At 39.9% G+C, this 21463-nt stretch overlaps 1 protein-coding gene and 1 pseudogene across 2 annotated transcripts; one reads left to right on the top strand and one right to left on the bottom strand.

Annotated features, from left to right (window-relative positions):
• Nucleotides 1–29: 29 nt before the first annotated feature.
• On the top strand, nt 30–4129 carry LOC140947982 (uncharacterized; annotated as a pseudogene).
• Nucleotides 4130–4226: 97 nt separating this feature from the next.
• On the bottom strand, nt 4227–20454 carry LOC140947512 (cyclic nucleotide-binding domain-containing protein 2-like). 2 transcript variants are annotated; one of them, XM_073396630.1, is made up of 17 exons: nt 19911–20454; nt 15945–16015; nt 15004–15175; nt 13711–13785; nt 12746–12834; nt 12414–12487; nt 12095–12177; nt 11258–11341; nt 10809–10876; nt 10138–10215; nt 9935–9995; nt 8894–9086; nt 7538–7593; nt 7247–7345; nt 6527–6595; nt 5974–6063; nt 4227–5415 (listed from the first exon to the last, which is right to left on the bottom strand). In XM_073396630.1, the coding sequence occupies exons 1-17, from the start codon at nt 20313–20315 to the stop codon at nt 5311–5313; spliced, it is 1872 nt and encodes a 623-aa protein (XP_073252731.1). In that variant the 5' UTR covers nt 20316–20454; the 3' UTR covers nt 4227–5310. The 2 variants fall into 2 exon arrangements, with proteins under 2 accessions (XP_073252731.1, XP_073252732.1); XM_073396631.1 differs by lacking the exon at nt 19911–20454 and adding an exon at nt 17981–18403 and having other exon boundaries at nt 4231–5415.
• Between the last annotated feature and the right edge of the window lie 1009 nt (nt 20455–21463).

The raw sequence follows: 21463 nt of genomic DNA, 5'->3' as shown, positions 1-21463 counted from the left end.
TACCGACCAAAAAAGCCCAAGGCAGGCACATGGGGAGGGAGGACCAAAGGGCAGGCAACCTTGGTTCCTTCCGTGTGATTGTTATAGATGGTTTTCACCGTGACGTCATCAAATTGTAATGTCAAAATAGCGAGGTTTTACGAATTCTTATTTACACTCGGGTTGAAGATAAACCCAAAGTAAATCTTTGCATAAGTTTCCATTCCCGTAGCATGCTTCATTTCGAAAATACAGCAATTTGAACTTCCGAGATTTCACAGTGCGTGACACCAAAATAAGAATGCGGCCTCGTTGAAAAAAAGTCTCTCCTCTTAAGCAGTATAACCATTTCACCTATTAGAAGATATATTTATGCGCACGTATGCTAGTTCTCGAGTGAAAAGAAAGAGCTTTTATAGAAAAAGTGAACTCCAGACTGGTTTTTGTTGATGTACACCAATATGGGGTCTCCATACAAAGCTCTACAAAGGTGCGTGAAACGTTTCGGCAAATAACTCAGAAACTGTGAACCACAAAGACCTGAGACTTGGACGAATTGTTATGTATTAGTCTTTTATGACATTTTGTTTTCAGTTTCTTGGCTTCTTCCACTGGACGGTTTTCAATTTATTTTTTTGTTGCGTGACCGTGAAAACGATCTATTGTTGTCTTTTTGTGGACTTTGTTCTTCTATCTATTTTTTTTCTCTCTCTTTTTTTCCCCTTTAAAATGTAAGGTAAAATATTACAACCGATAATTAGACTTGAGCTAAGATATCTGTTAGTAAATAAATAACATTTTAAAAAGGCATGCAAGAAAAAAAAGCCCCTCCGACAAGCCAAGCCTCCTCTCCCAGGGCGGGTACACGATATATCCTTGGGTGGGGAGGTGCGGCCCGGCTCCTCATACCCTGACCCTGTTTAAGATAAAAATCGCTGATTTTCCTACCCTGTTTAAGACAGAATTCCCATTTTTGATACCCTGTTTAAGACATTTAACCCGAGACCATACCCCGTGTAAGACAGTAATAAATATAAATTTTGCTGTAGTTTAGTTTGTAGAACAAACGCGCAGGCTGTTTATCGTCCAAGAAAAGATACCCTGTTTAAGACAAAATTGATAAAATCGATACCCTGATTAAGACAAAACATGATAAAATCGATACCCTGTTTAAGACAAAAATCCCAAAAAACATACCCTGGCTGGCCGCACGTCCCCATTAAGCCCTTATAAGGGAGTACTCCCCCCGGGCCTCCTATAGGGCATAGGCGCTATCCACCGATGCCGTGCCTGTTCAATGTACAAAGCGCAATACTGAGGAATCTCATGAGCCTACCTCAGTGTTACCATCTCAACGAGGTTTTAAATTAGCCTCTTTAAATATCAATAAATTAATCACACACATAGATCAACTTAGAATTCTTCTAGCGCATAACGAAATAGATATTTTATCGATTAATGAAACTAAGCACAATGAAACTATTAGCGACAATGAGGTCAACATCTCTGGCTATGATATAATTCGACGTGATAGAATTACAAACGGTGGAGGAGGAGTGTGTTTCTATGTGAAAAGTTCAATAAATTTTACCATACGAAATGATTTAAACATGGACACTCTTGAAAATCTATGTCTGGAAATTCAAAGACCTAGATCTAAACCGTTTGTTGTTGCCACGTGGTATAGACCACCTGATTCTCCTATTGGTATTTTTTCACCTTTCGAAACTTTAATTGGGAAACTCGATTCCGAAAATATTGAATATTTTCTAATGGGAGACCTTAACTGCGACATGATTGCTACTCGATATGACAACAATACATGCAAATTAATGAGTATTACTGATATTTATGGTCTACAGCAACTTATCACTGAACCAACCAGAATACTCCGACTTCTGCAACTTTGATTGATGTAATCTATACTAATTGTCCAGATAAAGTTGTGTGTTCGGGGGTTCGTCATATCAGTATTAGCGATCATAGCATAGTTTTTGCCTATCGAAAATTATCCGTGAATGGAATGTCTGGTGGGCACAATACTATAACCTACAGAAACTTTCGAAAATTTAATCGAATAAATTTTCGGAACGATATTGCATCTCATTGTTGGGATAACAAATACAATTCAACTGATCCCAATGAAATGTGGCTACAATGGAAATGCTCGTTTCTATTTATTGTTAACAAGCATGCTCCCTTGAGAGCAATGCGTGTTCGCACGCGTAGTTCCCCATGGATTACATCTGAGCTTAAGAAACGAATGCATGATCGGGATATTCTAAAGATTAAAGCAAGTAAATCGAATGATTCAAATGCTTGGTCACTTTTAAAAAAACAACGCAATATAGTAAATAGCGAAATCAGATTAGCCAAGCAAGCCTATTATCAAAATAGTTTTAACAAGTATACGGGCGATTCTAAAAAGACCTGGCAGACTATCAATGAACTTACTTCACGAAAATCCGGGAAAAAATCGGTGGAGTCTCTGAAAGTAAATGGAGTATCAATACCAAATCCAACTGTGCTGTCGAACCAATTTAACAATCACTTTGCTACTATCGGTCCAGAACTTGCCAGCAATATTGATTCCTCAAATAGTGATGGTTATCAAAAGTACCTCACTGGCGCAGAAAAACGGTTTCAGCTCCATCCGACCAGTACAAATAAAGTTCTCTCACTTTTGAATCGTCTAAATAAGTCAAAGGCAGCTGGCCTTGACAAGATATCTGCTAGGCTCATTTGGGAATGTGCAGATCTCATTTGCATTCCTATCCGTGATGTTTTTAACCAGTCAATAAGTCAAGGCATGTTTCCGGATGACTGGAAATGCGCAAAGGTCATCCCACTTTTTAAACAAGGCGATAGGGACGACTTAAATAATTATCGTCCAATTTCGGTGATCTCAGTTATGGCCAAGGTCTTTGAAAGAATCGTCTATGATCAATTATATACCTACCTAGACGAGCACAATATAAGCTGTAAATATCAATCAGGCTTTCGTGCTATTCACTCAACTGTCAAGGCTCTCCTTGAGGCCACGGACACTTGGGCGTACACTGTTGACCGCGGTAAAATCAACGCCGTTGTTTTCTTAGATCTCAAAAAGGCCTTCGACACAGTTGACCATGAGATTCTTTTATCAAAATTAAGCAATTACGGCATATATGGTAACGTGCACAAATGGGTTAAGTCATGTTTAGAGAATCGTACTCAAATGTGCTCCATCAACGGATCGCTCTCTCAAAGCTGTTTATTAAGTTGTGGTGTTCCCCAGGGGACGATTTTAGGTCCACTTCTATTTCTGTTATACATCAACGATCTTCCAGACTGTCTTTCAAACTGTCAGCCGAGGATGTACGCTGATGACACCCACCTTACATACGCAGGTGATAATGCAGACAATATTCAGTTGCATCTAAATCAAGATTTAGAAAATGTTCACAATTGGCTGAGAGCAAACAAACTTACTCTAAATATGACTAAAACCGAATTTATGCTTATCGGATCTAGGCAGAGGCTAAGTACTCTCACAGAGTCCCCGACATTTGCAATTAATGATTTTCAAGTTAGCCAGGTCACCACTGCAAAATCACTTGGAGTGACCATCGATGACAGACTTGATTTGAGTGGCCATATCGAGAAAGTAACAAATAAGAAAGTCGCTTCTGGTACTGGGGCCATAAAACAAATAAGGCACCTTGTCCCTCAGGCGACCTTACAACTAATATATCAAGCTTTAATACAGCCACACTTTGATTATTGCAACATTGTTTGGGGAAACGGTGGGATAACTTTACAGAATAAGGTTCAAAAGCTACAAAACAGAGCAGCCCGTGTTTTGACCTACTCAAGCTATGACGTAGATGCTGGTCACCTTTTCAAACTTGTAGGGTGGAAAACCCTAGCTTGCCGACAACAAGTTCAAAGAGCTACGATGGTTTACAGGTCTCTGCACGGGTTGGGTCCAAACTATCTTAGTTCTAAATTTGAAAGGCGAGAAGTCGCATATAACCTTAGGGACTCTGAAAATAAACTCAATGTTCCATTACCGCGCACAAACTATTACAAAAACAGCTTCAGCTATAGTGGCGCCATTCTCTGGAACAGTCTTCCTTGTAACTTAAGGGAAGCAGAGTCCCTTGGGTAATTTAAACGATTACTCAAAGAACTGTAAGGCACGGCATTCGTGGAAAGCAGCTTTTTTATTTAAATATTTTTATTATATTTATTTAGTATTACGCATTTTTATAGCTGACGAATTTTGAACCGTGGATAAATAAAGATTATCTATCTATCTATCTATCTATCTATCTATCTATCTATCTATCTATCTATCTATCTATCTATCTATCTATCTATCTATATATCTATTTCTCAAGCTGTACATTCCAACGGTGAGGAATTAGACTAAAACAAATACCGCATTTTTGCGTATTCAAGTACGCGCGAACCGTCAAACAAAATGTCTGGAGCGAGGTTGAAAACCGACAGCGAGACTCTTAAGCTGAACTAAGCTACACTAAACCGATTTTGAGAAAAGAACCGACTGTTTCGCTGTCTGGTGAGAAGTTGGGAACCTCGTTTCCAGGTTCTCTTTCCTGAGAGAACCCTGGGAACGAGGTTGAGAAATTGGTCATCAGGGGACTGGCCTGAGGTGGGGAAGGCAAGCCCGGAGTCAGCCCGAAAGCGGAAAAGAAACGAGCCATCGCTGCGGAGAGGAAGGTAGGAAGACCTGATAACTGGTGTCTGTTTTAATGGAGAGAGAATGAACATGATAAAACAAATCTTATAAACTCGTCACCAGGGCAGGAGAGGCGGGTCCGGAAAATTAAAAGTGGTCTCGAATCACGATCACTGAAAATGACCACGGCCAAATTTATAGTCAAGGGGCGCAAAGCATTACAACTACAACAAGCATGCTCGAACCCAAGGGAATGCGCACGGGTACATAATTCCTGCGATGAGCTAATTAATCAGGGGAAAAAATGCAGTGAGAATAGCAAGAAGAATCGCCCCCCTCGCTGTCCAAAGAGTCCAAGGGTTCTGGGTATGAGATGACGTATTCACGGAAAATAATAGTGCTTTCCTTAAACCCTTGTTGACAGGAACACTCGGCATGCACAGTCTCCTTGCACAAAACTATCCATTTTTATACTTTTTTTTAACTACGGCGTGATTCTTTTTCTTCACAATTATACATATAAAATATATGGAGAATGTCTAGTTTACAAGTGAATAAGAGAGAAAAGAGCTAAAGATGAATCTGTTTCAAGGAACGTTTGAAAGTTTTAACCGAACTGCTTTTGGTGCAGTGATCGTGTAGGAATGCTATCTGGTGATTATAGTTTGTACAAGGTCCTGTTTGTACGCATCCCAGTTGATTTTTTCTTGTAGATTTCTCTGCAGTGTCTCTCTGGAAGGGTAAGATCTGACCTGAAATATTTATGAGAAGAAAATAAAATCTTGAATTTTATAGTCAAATCTACAGCTTCCCAGTTAGAGCTGCTGCCTTGAAATAATCAGTGGACGGTTAATGCCTTTCTCAAATAGCTTCCCTGATCTGAATCCTTCGTGTCGAGAAGTCTGAGTCAAAATAGGGTAACTGGACATTTTTATATATCTCAAAAGCCGGCTCCTGCATTCGCCACTATAGAAACGAGAAGGGATCTGGAGCCGAATTGTGTCCCGCAATTGCCTCTGGGATCGTTAATAGGGACGGGCTGGTCAGCTCCTGGCTATTGGCCAATTTTCCCCTATCCTTAGTAACCGCTTAGTAACCGCAGACCCAGAAGTCTTTGTGAAAGTCCATTCGGCCAAGTTTGCTTCCGTTTCTTAAGTGGCAACGTGTGCAATGTTTGCCTGCAGTTTTAGTTATCCACCTTTTATTCATTAATTTTCATGCGCTCGAAACTGGTTTAACCTCGAAGCTCCATTTTCTTTGTTATGATTTGTGCAGGGGGGGGGGGGGGCTTTTTCGGGGTAAATACTTACATTATGTCGTATCCATTTTTTGGTAAGCTCGCTTGCTTGATTTATAAAGAACTTTTTGGAAATCATTACACACTCGGCTCCTCGACTGACCTATAACGGAGAATAAGAGGAGGTTAAGACAACGCTATCTAATGATATTAATTACGACAATGAATAACAATAGCGAGAAAACGGCAAGAAGGCAAAAGGCAAAGATGACCACGTGACCATTTCCGCAGTCGGCGTTTACTTGCCTTTTGTCGCTGCTCGTTTTCAGCTTGAAGAGGACGTTTTCTTGTGAGCAATAAGGATGATCATCTCTCCCGTTTGCCTTTTCCTTTTCAGTTCATTTTTCAATGTCATTGAGCAGTTAGCTGCATTGTTGAATATCTTTTTTGCAAAATGTGTGAGAGCGTAAGGCGTGGAGTGAAGGTTTGGGTTATAGGCTTTATACTAACAGCGCCTCACAAAACTCGATCTGTCTCTCGGCGGTATCTAAGTTTCGAAGCGGGGAAAGGAAAAATCGGTTGCTTGTTTCATTGACTTAAGCTATCAAATGACAGCAGTGACTCACCAGGCTTACGCTAGCGGGCTCCTGAAGAAACTGAAAGTCCTCCTCGAAATTTAAAAGTGTAGATAAACCCTTATAAGTAAAGCCAAAAACAGGAAGTAAGTAAAAAGTGCAATTAACTTTCCTCAATTTAATTCTCTGATCATTTCCAAGTGATAGCTTGTAGTATATTATGACTGAGACACTGATTCAGTTTAGTTGCTCCTTAAAGGAGGATTAATAGACTTGAAAAAGACTATGGTTTTCCCCTATAAGAATGAAAAAAAGGTACCCTATATAAAGGGAAATGCATGATTGTAAGTGAATCACTACTTGTGAAAAGGTCCGCCATTTCAAAGGGGTACTTCCACATGGTTAGGGCACAATAATATTCTGATAAATTCCTTTCGTCGAAAATCAGCAAATGCTCTATGATCTGCTCTTTTCAAGTAAATGCTTAAGATTTCTTCTAATGCTAGAGCTAAGCGACCTTCGAAATCAAACCATATAGAAATAGATTTCTGTCAATCAAACGATGCAAACATTCATAGCGCAAGTAGATTGGATGCAAAAGAGGCTGGCTGCCAAAAAAACACGGGCTACATATTACGGCGAATGAAGTGGCTCTGTTTGACGGACTTTTTTTCTAATAAAAGTGGTACATGTAATGATCAGGCCTGTGTAATGATGGTAATGAGTTTAAGTCCCAGTTCATCAACGTATACGTAGAAGAGTAATACTCACAAACACACTTCTAGGATGGAGTAATCCCAACTGTACAAAAGCCGTTTGCTTTTTCTGGTGCTGATGGGGGATGATAAATGATGCTTCAGTGACAGGAAACTGGAAGTCAAAGTAAGTAAAACAAGAGCATTATGTAATATAGGGATCTGTCTGTGTTTCTGGGAGGTGTAACTTCATCATCAAAGACCACACTGCATTTCAAGTTTTGGGACTAGGTGAACCATAAGTCACCCATTAAGTTCTCCTCATTCAGGGGGCTACAAAAGTCCTGTAATAGTTTCAGCAACTTACCACAGGAGGAAGAGAATTGATTCGCCTTTGGCGAGTGGAATGGGAACTAGAAAAAGCTGTTGATAAAAAGAAAATAAACTTTCTTAAGCTACCGTAACATCGGTAACAAAAACGGGCAACTTGTTTTGGAACATTACTACAGAAGGTGTCGAAAGTCATGTTGCGCGTTTTACCACGTACGTTCAAACCTTTCTTGCTACCAATCAGGTTGTTGTAAATTGCGTGAATACTGACAACTGACTGGAAAGAATTATGCCGGAGTCACGTCGTGCACAGCACTTAGTCACTTGTTGCACAAGTTTGCGTTGGCCGGTAAAACGCGCAACATGTACAGATTTTGTTGCAGGAAGTAGAAAGTCTCTCTACTTTCTGCAACAATTTTTCACAACCTGCAACATCCAAGAGCCATATTATGGCTCTTGCAACAACCTATTGTTGCAAGACAGGTTTGATTCCAGGGTACTAAAACGCCCAACATCGCTTTTCAACTCGTTTTTGCAACAATGTTGCAAAATAAGTGGCACATTTTGTTGCCCGCTTTTCCGTACCTTTAGTCAAACAAAGGTGCAAAGCGTTTTCCTTGTGTTAGCTAGAAATTGAAATCAGACTAAACAAAAAGAAAACGCCCGTCTGACGTTAGACAACAACAACAACGGCAACAAACAGCGAAAAGCTTAGACAAGCTGGAGCATTTAAGAATACTTCTTAATCCTCCTTGTTTATAAACACAGTTGCACTTCAGCGTCAGTTAAATCTAACAGAACTGATATGGTAAAGAGCGATTGTTTGGGTCGATGCTGTAAAGACCCTGTATGGCCGCATGCGTTCCACATTGTGAATTCTTCCCTCGTCGGGAAACTTTTGTTATTTTTGTTGAATTATATAAATATAAATTTCTAGTTGCGTTACAATGTTTTACCGATTTTCTCGTCTAACATGTACATGAGACAGTCTTTTACTTTAGATAAGAGTTTTTTTGCGTGATTTTCTTATCCTTTCAGATAGCAATGCTTCGGATGGGGAGATGACCGTATTCTTATTTGTAATGAGGAGTTTTCGTCGCGATACTGTAATCCGGTATGCAATTCAAATTCGCAAACGAATGCCTCTTTTTTTTACCTTATCTTCAGTTCATTATCATTTCCATTGAAACTGAGAGATGTGTTATTTTGCCGTCTTTTAACATGACGCATGATTATTCACTTAATGCTCATGCGTTTAATGACACCCAGCTAGGCGCTATGCTGTCACTACTTTAATAGGCGACTTTTAATTTCAGCAAATTGATAACAATACAATGACACATTACACCGTTAGAATTGAAATACCGGTAAAGAAGGAGCAGAAGGAACTCACCTTGATGTGTCTGTCTTCTTGCAGGCGTTCGTCCAGCCCTTGAAGCTGAGTAAGTGGTTTTTCGATGACGGTTCTCTGTCAAATCAGCCAGTTTATCAGCTGTTGATAAGTCCTCCCTGCATTGTAGTTTGCCAGAGACGTTGTGTAATTTTGGCTTGATTATTTCAAGTCTCAGCAGAACTTGACAAACTCCCTGCAGTCAATGGACAAATAGAAAACTCGATTTTCGATAAAAAGTTTTGTTTTATGCATAGAATTAATTGAATCAATGCCAAAGAGGGAAAGCTGAGGAACATTTCGTTTCAAAAAGAAACGTTTCTTCTATTAGGCCACGCTAATTAAGTGTATCGTTTACTATCGGCTCCTCTTTCATAAAAGTGTTTCGGCCTGCTGGGAAAAAAAATAGCAACAATATTAAAGCTGGTTTACTAACTTAGAACAAACGCCACTGAATCGTTGCCAACAGTTACCAGCGCCGTACAAACGACTTATTGACGAGATCAAGCAAAACTAACTACGAGAGAACTACTGGAGAACTGACAATTTGACTAATAGACGACTGTTTAACTGTGACAATAGACGGATCGAAATGCACCAATTACTGATTACGAGTCTTCATAGCCAATAACATCACGGCTTAACTGATAGATGACCAATACCATCGCGACTTAATTGACCAATCAGATCAATAACCAGAGTATAATACCATCAACTGACGTGATACAACTCACTTTGACTCTGAAGATGAATACCGCACAGGTTGTCGAAACGTCAGTCACTGTCAACAACAACAGTCCTATTCAGGACTACGTTCACCCGGACGATCAAACTCAAAATACTTTTGAAATGACTCCTGGGTTCAAACCTTTCACAGTATTAATGAATGAATAAAATGGTCATAACTACGTGCGGGAGTCTGGGTCCAAGGGCGTCGCCCACTTAGCCCTGCTTTGAAAGCTTTGAAACAATCACAGAGGCTTAGGTCATGCCAACTCGGATATAGCCAAATTAAAATTATTTAAATCGAAATTATTTGCTTACCGAGACTATGATGTATAGCCAGTCTGATTTATTGCTATCTTTAACAATGACTGTTCCTCTTCTGTTTAAAAGAAATAGACAAATACTTCATTAAAACATATAGAAAACTCCACCCATAGCCATTAAAGACGGCAATCATAAGCAACAAATGACTCCTTAATCAATACCGGCGAAAAAAAAAAACAATCGTGCTGAAAGCTTACCTGAAGTAATGAAAGAGGCAGTTTTCCGGGTGTGCAACTAGAAGATCTACTGGCCAATCAGCAAGAAAATCCAAACTCCTGAGAAAATATGTATTCCAATGAACGTTTCATTGTTTTCGAATCAGTCGAGACGCGTGCACAGGCTTAGATTGATGGATTGATGCGCACGTAGCAAATCGCGCCTGAAGAGTTTGAGCTCTGTTAGTTGTAGCTTCCGTTTATAAGGAAATGAACACATGTTCGGGTGAAATCCTCCCCTACCCTATACTCTCTGTGAACTAGCTTGGTCTGAAAGGGGGGTATGTCATGGTGAGTTGTCGTACTTTGAAGTCTGAGAGAATGATATCAAAAATAAATGATTGCATTAAACAAAAAAAAAGCAGCTTGCATGATCGGTTTTTGGACAGTTTTCGAAAACACATGGGGCGGTAAACGTTAAAAATGTTGGCAACCAACTTTTTCAAGTTGCAACCAGTTTCCATCCTGGCCATCGAAAGCAAAAGACGAGATATAGTAGCCAGAAGACTAGAGTAACTTCAAATAAAACTGAAAATTATTTCAGGATTTTTTTTTGGAGTCCAATGTGTTTTTAGGGTTTTAAAGTAACTCCAAAAGATTTTGACAAAGCTCCTTTAATCCCACACGAAATCGAAGGAAAACTATATACTCACCTACAAAATTTCAAATGTGCTGGTTCCTCTCCTGTTTTCGTTTGACCCATAAAAATCCTCTTATAGTCCTGCGAAAAACAGAAAGCGAACCATTTGGTTAATTTTTTTACCCTGTCGCATTGTTAGGCAGGGCCACTAATACGGTGGAGACTCTGTTTTATCGTATAGCATCGTCTCCCTACAATTCTCAAGGGTCACTGAATCCGATGAAGAATACATTTCTGCTGCTGCTTAAAGAAAATATGTTTAACCTTTTGTATGCCCCTTTGAATAATATATTACCACTCTTAACAGTACTGAATCCAAAAGTTTCGAAGAAAACGATGCGCTTGTTTTAAGTGGCGATTATTTGGGCTCTCACAGGTTCTTGCGGCAGCGCTGAGAAAAAATCGGGTCGTTGCTAAACTAGAGGGTGGCGCGTTATCCACAAAGCATAGTAATTTTCATACTTCTTTTCCAACAACTAGAAGCTGCACAGGATCATTACTGACTACAGTGGCTGTTCTGCGGCAGTTATTTAGTATGGCGGTTTCCTGGAGAACAAAATAACAAACACGACTAGGTTAGCCAAATATGGTCGAGTTTAGTATTTGAAAATGAAGCCAGATTGAACTAAAATCATGAAAAAAAAGTCTTGCGACTGAATTGTATTTGTGGCCACACACCACACATGCTCAGCCCCCTCCTCCACTCCACATACACAATCTTTCCCCACACTGTCAATATTGCATGGGGAGGGGGCCGCGGGAGAAATTGCAAGGCACTTGTATAGCACTCTTTTTATGGAGGTACCCTGAAATTACAGACAATTACGAATATTGCATCTATCGTATCACTCTCCCAGGGAATTTTGCCCACGACTGTTGTTTTGCTGAAGATCCCTGAAGATTAGTGCTGAAACCGGTCTGCGATTAGTAGTTTTGGGCACACTTTTACAGAAACGCTGTAGCCATGTAATCGCAAAGGTCAAGGTTCAATTCCGCGGTTCTTGAATAAGCCTTAGCTTTTTCTTAGGTCCTTGTTTAACTGCTCCACTATGTGACGTATGTTATTCCAGCCGAGCGTCTGGGCCTTAAAAGAAACGTCAGGTCCAATAATCAGAATGTTCATCATAATTAATTTTCTTTTCTTAGTTTAGTGGAGTAACTTTAAGAGGCCTGCTAGGATTACATTTTGTATTCTTTTGCTTATCCGAAGTTAATTCATCTAGTCGATAGATTTTTATTCTTTTCGTCACAATCATCTCTTATATTCTTTAACTTCTCTACGTGTAGAGCATGACTCACCCCAAAACTTGATCCTCGTTTGAGTGTCGCCAGTGAAGTGAAAGGAGTGTCCAATGTTGGGTCATTTTCTGAAACCACCGTAACTACGATTCGGGAAAAGTTAAAAGAATGAGAATCCAAAACCAGAAAAAAAAATACTACCAGACAATTAACTCTGGTTTTAACAGGCAAAACTATTATCTACTTGAGATGAAAGGTTCACTAGAGCGATTTTCGTCTGTATTATTAAGCATTTCAAAGGTGCTCGGGTTCTCCATCAAATGTTTGCCTAGTTAAGGTGTCAGTTTAACGATCACTGCAAATGCCAGACTTGACTTACCTGATCCATTTATAATAAAATAGAAGTTATCTGCCACATGATCTTGTTTGATGATTATTTTATTAGGAGGAAGACTAGAAAAAAAAGAAAAGAAGCGATAGAACAAAGTGTTGCTGAGTGTTGGAAATACTGAGCCTAAGAAAATCGTTCTGAGAAGTTTGGAGACAATAAACATGTTACTTGAGCAAAGGTCAATCCTTTGGCGACTTCGTAGCCCGCACGCACCCTGTACAAGCTATAAAGAATTTTGTAAAAAAAAGAAATACGGTTTTACATTTTGAAATTAGGGACCTCAAGTACAAGGCGAACATAACAAAATCAGCGTTGATTACCTTTGTAGCCAAGCAACTTTGCAGACATCCTGTTGCATGTGAAGAGGAAGGTCGGAAAATGACTCCAGGGTTTGAAGAGCGTATAGAATCTACATCAAGGCAAATTCAAGATCATTACCTTTTAATTACATGTAAGAGCTCGATCCTTTGCTGGAGTAATTCAGGATTGTTCAACATAAATTACACTGGTTTTGCAGAGACACGCGGACAGGTAAGGAGAGGTAGGCCATGAGCTATAGAAAATGAAAGTCTACACATACCAGGAGCCCATCAAATGATTGGCTCCTGCACATACTTAATGGTAGCCTGCATGGCAGACACTCAAAACGTGAGAGGGAGGTGATTTGGGTTCGCAAGGTAGGAGTAGTTCACATGCAGTCCCCTATTTTTTCATAAGATCGTCGAGATCTAGCCCCCTACCCTTACAGCTGGTCATAAAATGTGCCGTTTCTAGCTTGGGCTGAGTATCAAATCTATTCAGGTGGTGGGGAACGATTTGGGAGGAGGTGAGAACAACAGAGTGAACAGTCCCTGTATTTTTCGCCTCCCTCCCCCATCACTTTAATTCCCGGGGCTCGCCACCTCGGTATATTTGAAACCAGGTTGGTCGCTTTAAAGGTAATCGCTCGATTTCGACCTCTCTTACGAAAAAAAAAAACAGGTCGAGAAGGAGAACTGTGAACAGTGTAAGGGAGGAGCGAGCACTTCATTTTTTCGTAATCGCGGTAACACATGTATCCTCTCCTCTCCTCTCCTCTCCCTTCAATTTGAGGGCCTAACTCGCCTGTTCCAGTGGGCTCCTTATTGAGCCATCCCCACTATAGGTGATCTGGCTCCAGGAAGAGGCTAAGATCTACGCATGTCTTCTGACTCCCGCATTTATCCGCTGTTACGATCATAAATAATACCTTCTTTCCCTCAATCACTGTCTGATGCAACAGAATCTGTCAGCATGTTAGACTTACAGTTTGAAGTTGGTAACTTGTCCTTTCGTCTGGTCTTGAGCTCAAAAACTGCTGAACTTCTTTGCTTATCTTTACCTGTCGACAAATGTTTGCTATTATGTTAAACCTTAGAACTTTCTTATTTAGTAAGGCTTTAAATTAGAAGGTTTTATTTTCCATCCTTACTTAATTTCTTATGTGAGCCCCAGTTGAATATTTTCACAGAAACTGCGCGGTACGAATTTCTAACAATAATGATAATAATAATGATCAGCAAGGTTATTCCCTGCCGCTGTTTTGCCATAAAACGACACTCTATCCAAAACCCTTGCTCAACTCACGCTCAAACGGATCAACTAAAGAAATCTCATTAAGGTTGTTTTTCGTCCCAGAGAGTTCGAGAACATTTACTGAATGTAAAAAAAACATGACAGTACTGCCAAAGCTAGAGGTCGTTTCATTTGAATGGCGACTCCACAGGATTTCGTCCATATACTCGGAAGGCAGACATGCTAGAACCGGCTCACAAGACTCTATCATTAAGTAAGGATCCAGGAACCACTTTCCTGAAGGGGTTCCTTTATAGAGGGTGCGACTGGTGAAAGATTTTTGTATAGAGGCCTTCGCCTTCGTTGTTACACTAGGGAGCTTAAAGGTGATGTTACACGGAACGATTCGCAACGACGATTTTTTGCGCAACATAGTAATACAATATTGGAACAATGTTACGACCATACGAAACAATGTCACAACAATGATGCAACGCTGTGCTGCGCTAAAAATCGTCGTTGCTAATTGTCTCGTGTAACATCACCTTAAGCAACGACGACGCCGACGGCAACGAGAACGGCAAAAAAGCAATAGGTGATGATACACGGAACGATTCACAACGGACGATTTTTAGCGCAACGCAGCATTACAACATTGTTGCGACATTGTTTTGAATGCTTGCAACATTGTTCTACCATTGCCACGCTGTGTTGCGCTAAAAATCGTCGTTGCAAATCGTCTCGTGTAACATCCGGTCTTACAGCGTGAAAGTGGCTACTATTTCACGTTTTGTGGAGGACGGTGAACACAAGACAACGACTTCCTTTTTCTTTTCCTGAACTTTGATACAGTATTTTAGAATTCAACTCCAGAATAAATTGCCAACATTTGACGAATTGAACAAGTTGGGATAAGCGCGATAAAGTCTGAGGCAGCGCGAATTCACTTTTTAAATGACGCTTTCGTAACCGTCGCCCGCCTAGTTGCTAAAGCACCCTATTGTTGCAGTTATGATCTAATGTCCAACATGGAGCTTTTACTGACCTCTCTATTGGCTTTAAACTGTTTTGGATCAAACACAGGGGCAGCACTTGAGAAGCCCGGTCTGTATTCATTGTTATTGGACAGGTGCTTTTCTCTTGTTGCCATGTATCCTTCCATGATCTCAAGAAATGACTTACAGATTCCATCCTGCTGTAACACAGCCTTTGGGTCACTGAAAAGGAATATAGCCAAAGCCAGTTTGCCATAGACAGGAGGACAATAAAAACCTATTCAGTTTTACGGCAATAAATGTGATTTAAAAGCTAAAGAAGATCACCCATCTGCTTTGTAGTGTATTTTTACACATTAATTCAATCTATAAGAACAAGTTCCATAGTATTGCCTTTTTGATATCTGTTTAACGCTCTAATACATCACATTTTCCCTTCTTTTTTTTGATATATATTTATCCCTAACTAAGTGGTTAAACTACAAATTGGTAAAAGACACACCTTTTTTGACAAATTCATCTCTACATAACAAATATATAAGATATGAGATCGGTACAAGGCAACCACACCCTCTATCTATCAAGTCAGTCAATATTGCTCTTTCTTTTCGGCTTTTAATATCAGTTTTAAAGAAGTTATTTTGATGTTTCAGTAAATTTGGTGATCGCGTGGCACGAGCTGAACGCACGGACACGTTTTAATGAGGTTTTAAGAACTCCTAATTGCTCCGTGTAGTGGTAAACAAATTGTAAATTAAAATTACAATGCTGCACCAGAAGATCGATCCTGCCATGCAAAAAGCTATGATGATGATTCGTTTAACTGACTCGGCTACTTTATCAGCTGTATGCAGATTTCAGGCTTATAGCTTATCACGTATTGCCAAGTTAACAAAAACTGTAAAAAAACTGTATAGATGGTAGTTAGTTTTCTCATCCTCATGCAGTTATGTAAAGAGTATCTTCTGATTAAGGTATTGTCAATACTTACTTTTTGAGAGCCCGTGCTACACGTATGACAACTTGAACCATTTTTGCTAATCGTCTAAAGCTCTCTAACGGCTATAAGAAAAATAATATAACCTCAAAAATTAGAAGAAAAGGTTCTTAAGTAACAATGACTGCATGCAAGCAAGTCCTTCATTTGGGCGTGCGCACTACTTTACAAGGCGCGAGCGAAGTGAGCCGCAATGCGAATGCGGGCGAGAACGTCAAAGCCGCGAGGCTCCCTTTATTTTCATTCTCCACCCATCTATCTCGCTTCACCTTTCGCGTCCCACTCACGCATGACTTCTAACGATATCCCCAATTAGCAAAATCCAATTAGTGGTCTATTATCAATGCTGCGTTCTGATTGGTTGAGCTACTAATAGGTTATATGTTATAGTCCACCAGTAGCGAAAAGCACCGGCTTTGAAAACCAAAACTATGGCGGCTGAATCGGGTTTTGCTAGCTTAAGTTTTATTGTCTCAATATTTTTTACCAACTAGTTGGATTTTACTAAAACAATTATTCCTCTCCTCTCATGGCCTCTGAGTCAATAGCCCATAAGGCCTTCGGCCTCATGGGCTATTGACTGAGAGACGTGGACACGGACACGTGAGATATGGACACGTTCCGAAAAATCTGTCGACACCACTGAAAAGAGCGCCTTAAAATTAGGAAAATTACCAAATTTGAAAGTGACTTGTTGAAAACTTATGGAGATATAGCGCCTCAAGGTCGAGAAATTTTACAGACGTTTGTATGGGGGGGGGGGGAGGGGGGACAAACTTGTCCCCCCCCCCCCCCGCACCCCCACCATACAAACGTCTGTAAATTTTCGCAATTTTGAGGAGCTATATCTTCATAAGTTTTCAACAAATCACTTTCAAATTTGGCAATGTTAGCGCTCTTTTCAGTGGTGTCGACGGATTTTTCCGAACGTGTCCATATAAAAAGTTGAAAAAACCGTGAGAAGGTATATCCAGTTTAAAACGGCAGTTAATCATTATCGTGCATGCTAATTAAGTTGCGCTTAATTCATGCATTACCACAAATTTACCATATTCGATAGCATGTGGGTCAAATAACTCAATTAACCGCAAAATACATCTGGATAACATACACTTATCTTCACGGTACACAATATTTTATTTAGTCGGGCTGGTGCGAAAGATCTCACGGACAGAGCATACAGTGATAATCATGCACAGTACATAGCAAAACAAAAACCACATGATGATGTCCTCAATTGATTAATATCACCCAGAATCTAAAGGATCGCTCCACAGCAATTTCAGTAAAACTAATCACTTTTTATCCCTTACTTTCACACAGAGGATTTATTGTTTGGGCCCCTGGGAGATAGCGTGACAGCTCAGAGGCTTGCGTGCATGGGGACACCTTCAAGCCTATCAGTTAGATACAGGAAGGGGAAACGAGACGTGAGACAACTAGGAAAGTAAGGCCTCCTGCACGATATACAAACAGTAGGATTGGGATGCTACTTTGTCTTTTAGTGAAATTTTTGTTTTTTTATCTAGTGTCCAACAGCAAGCGTTTACAATAAAAAAGTTACGATTGGACTTCCACTCTTGCAAGCTAAGACTTGAGTGTTGTTGGTGACCCCTCTATTAAGCTTTGCCGGATTGAGGTACTTATAGAAAAAGACAGGAGAAAACTTGTCCTACCGAAATCAAGTTCAGTTTTTCACAGTCCAGGGAAAGAGCTACGCCGAAGCTCAGTTAATTTTAGATGAATGATGACGGACTAATAAGCTTTCAATCATATTATGTACTGAGCTTTTAGAAATGATTTTTAAAATATAAGTATCTAAATCCTTGGTTAGTCTAAAAATGTAGTAGTCATTTAAGTTCACAAAGTAGGCTTCCTAGTAAATGATGTGGCGGATCACATATAAAGCTGTTAAGCTGCAGTGCTCTGTTTAATTCTTAGCCTTTTTGCAAATAATACTGAGTGCTTGATTTTCACATCCTGGACGGTTTTTTTGAAAACAACATTCCCACTCAGAGACGATAACTTACCTCAAAGTGATCGTGACAACCAGTTGTTAAAGGACATGTCGCCGATACACTGGATTTGTTGCTACTTAATTTCTTCCACCGTTTAACACATGTCCGAATTTTTTCATTCCTTGATCCCAATGACTGGTTGCACTCTTCGCTCAAAACGAGGCTAGGCGCCGCTCTACTAAAGCACGTTTGATCCGGCTGTTCAGCAATGATTGGAAGGCTGTCTTTGCGAGCAACGGTAGTTGTTCGAGACTGCAGTCGTGTACATGTTTTAAGATTCTTACCGCGATCACGTTCGGTTAATAAAGCCTCGAAATCTGAGCTATTAGGACTAGTCTTGTTCATTTCCCACCAATTTTGACCATCACGCTTTACCAGCGGCTTTTTTTCAAAGGCAGGACGCATTTCTAAACAAACGCAACGCGAAAGCTTTATGTTTAGTATTAACTAAGCTTATCATTCTCAGATGATGGATCGCACTAAGACGCTGAGGAAATTTGACTCTAAGGTTTGTACCTTGACCTTTTCGAACCTTTGATGTCCGAAATAACTTTCGATATGCTTTTTTTTTTTTGCTTTTATAACCATCTAATCAAATTATCACCATACTTAGCAAGTTTTCAGCATGAGCAACAACTACAAAAATTCAGTTGAGTATTATAAGTACCCGAATGTTGGGGATTGTGGAGATGGTATCTCGGTTTCCACGTTTCGTGTTTTTTAAAATAACAAAAGATAACATTTGATAATTGGTTCCTTCCTTCTCGAATCAACTGATCCTCTCGTCTCATTTTTTTTTAATACAAACGACCTACTTCCTCTCTAGCAGGACCCCCTGTCTCTAGGTATTGATTGTATTTTGTTTCTCAGTTAGCTTTTTAAAATTATCGTATGCTCCACAGCAGGCGTAGTCAATCGATAGAAATCGATATTGGAAATCGATAACAATCGAACTCACAGAAAAAATTGTCGATTTTTATTGATTGGCAAAAATCGAGAACAGTCGATAATCGATAATTATCCGATAACGGTGGATGATCCAAAAGAGTATTTATATCAAACATATTACTGAAGACTGGCGTTGCTCTCTAGTAAACGAATATTACAAAAAAACATTGATTTTGTTGTTTATTCTGCTTCATCTTTATCATCTGTCCGAAGGTACTGCAAACCAGGGGGGACTTGGGGCATGCTCCGCTCAGAAAATTTTTCAGATTTAGGTGCTCAGAAATGCCATTTCCTGCGTTTTCCGCAGGACATGTTCAGTAAATAAATACGAAGGATGCAATAGTTATTTATTTTACATATCCAGTGTTATCGGCAGGGTACGGTGTTTGTGGAAAACAAAGGGTAAAACAGTGAGGTCATGAAGGAGGTCACAAGCAAAGGGTGAGACATCTATCCTTCTGACGGGCAAATACACCAATGTAATGGGATAGATTTATCAGTCATACCGATTTAACGATAAAAATGCTTTCAGGGAATATGATGAAACGTATATTTTTTCCAGATTTCAGCTGTACTCACGGGCGTACCCATGTGCGTATAAGGACGCTACGCTCCTGAAAAGTAGCATAATATGCTACTAGCAGTGCTTGTACATTTTTAAAATTATGCCAATAACTGTGCTAGTTTTTGGAAACCATCAATCACTCAGATGTCACTAATCATGTATAATAAGTCGTTTCTCTCTCTCGATGAAAATTTGCACGCAAAGAAAGGCGGGAAGGAGAAAACGGGCGAGACGTCTTTGTCGCTCATTTATTCTCCTTCCCATGGACCCTTGCGTTTCTTCACCAGCCACTCGCGTGTCACTCGCGTGTCGCGCCCGCCCCTGTACGAAAAACGGAGCGCCTGAGGAGGAGGCTGGTTTTTTTTTTCTTTAAACAATTTATTTACAGGAGGAGGTTGTTGCTTTACGAAGTCGAGCCTTGGCACTCACCTGAAATATTTTGATCTCTCTTGCACTGAAAACTCTACTGCGTCGCCTTGTCCTCAAGATACCAGTGGAAGGTACTCCAAGGCTCTTTCCAAACACACTGCCTGAACGCATGCGAGGAGCGATCGATCCACGTCTCAACAGGGTTGGTTGTTTTTCTTGCTGTTCCAAAATCGGGTCTGACAGTTCTCTCTTAAGGGATCCAGGGACATTTAATAGCGTACCACAAACACTCGATCGTCGTCCAAGCAAAGGCAAAGATGGCGCCTCAATACTGGCTCTGCGTAACTTTGATGGCTCATGTTTGGTGGTCTCTTCGATGCCGGGAAAACTGTTACTCCGTAAAGAGTTGTTCGGAGGCGTCTTTTGTGGGGAATTGGTTACGATTTGTGGTGTACTTAACTTCATGCTTCAGATATCAAATTTCTCGGGAGCCCCACAAAAATACGGGATCACTAACCATCAAAACTTTCAGCAAGAACATTGTCTGCGATTCCGTTAAGTTGACTAAAAGGCTACGAGAAAATATTCCGTGCTATTTAGTTGTGTCGTCGCTGACTAAATAGAAAAAATAGCAAAGCAGAGCCTCAAATTTTTGACAAAAAGTGTTAACGAGTTGTTACAACAAGTGATCTAGGGTGGAAAGAGATAATTACTATTGTTGCTTTAATTCCGATAATTTTATTCAGGCAAGCAAATTTGCAACTTAAAATCACTTTTAGGTACGAGATATGTAGATCTCTATTCTGTTCTCTTTCGCTACGCTCCGCCGAATAGAAAATATTTCTCTTATAAGTGTAAGTAATTCACAAACAAAACAACACTATGATACAAGAAGGGAGCCGCCATCTTAGTTCACCTCAAGAAAGTAATGTCACGCTCTCAAAGGGTCCTGTGAAAACTACAGACATCTTGCATAAGCGCTCATTCTTTCAGCTTTGCCGTTTCTGATATTTATAGCCGCAGTTTTAATATTTAACTAAATAAAGCATGTCTGGTGTATCAGCATTAATACGCCAAACTTCGTTCAGTTAAGAAGATAGAAAGTAGAATGATACGCCCGCAAATTAGCTGTTGTTTAGTTAAACAATAATCGTAGCCATGACATAATACGGCTTATCCTCGGTGTAAGAACTTGTAAAACTCACAAGTGAAGTAATCAAAGAAAGACTATCGTCAACTCGTGGGTACGTTGTTTAGAAAATAATCAATTAGTTATCACCTCTGGTTTTCCCACAGTGAATTTGAGGAAATGATAGAAATTCATATTATAAATATACTATCCTTGTTCTGGAAACACAATACTTTTCTTGCTGTTTATTGCACTTTAGTAACAGTTATTTAAGTATATATTTAAAAACAAAAAACAAAACAAATAGCAAAACAAATAAGCAAACAAGACAAAACAGAAAAGAAAAAAGAAGGAAGAAGGGAAAAAGAAGGTCTTTAGCAGGATTTGAACCCGGTACCTTCAGTTTAACCGGACCTCATATAGCCACTACGCCATTGAGGATGGTCACATGACGTGGCGAAAAGTCTCAATTTTAATGCCTTTT

Source organism: Porites lutea, chromosome 9 (assembly GCF_958299795.1).
Source record: "Porites lutea chromosome 9, jaPorLute2.1, whole genome shotgun sequence".
In the NCBI taxonomy this organism is placed as follows: domain Eukaryota; kingdom Metazoa; phylum Cnidaria; class Anthozoa; order Scleractinia; family Poritidae; genus Porites; species Porites lutea.
The sequence above is the reverse complement of the archived record's forward strand: the minus strand, read 5'-3'. Positions and strand labels throughout refer to the sequence as shown.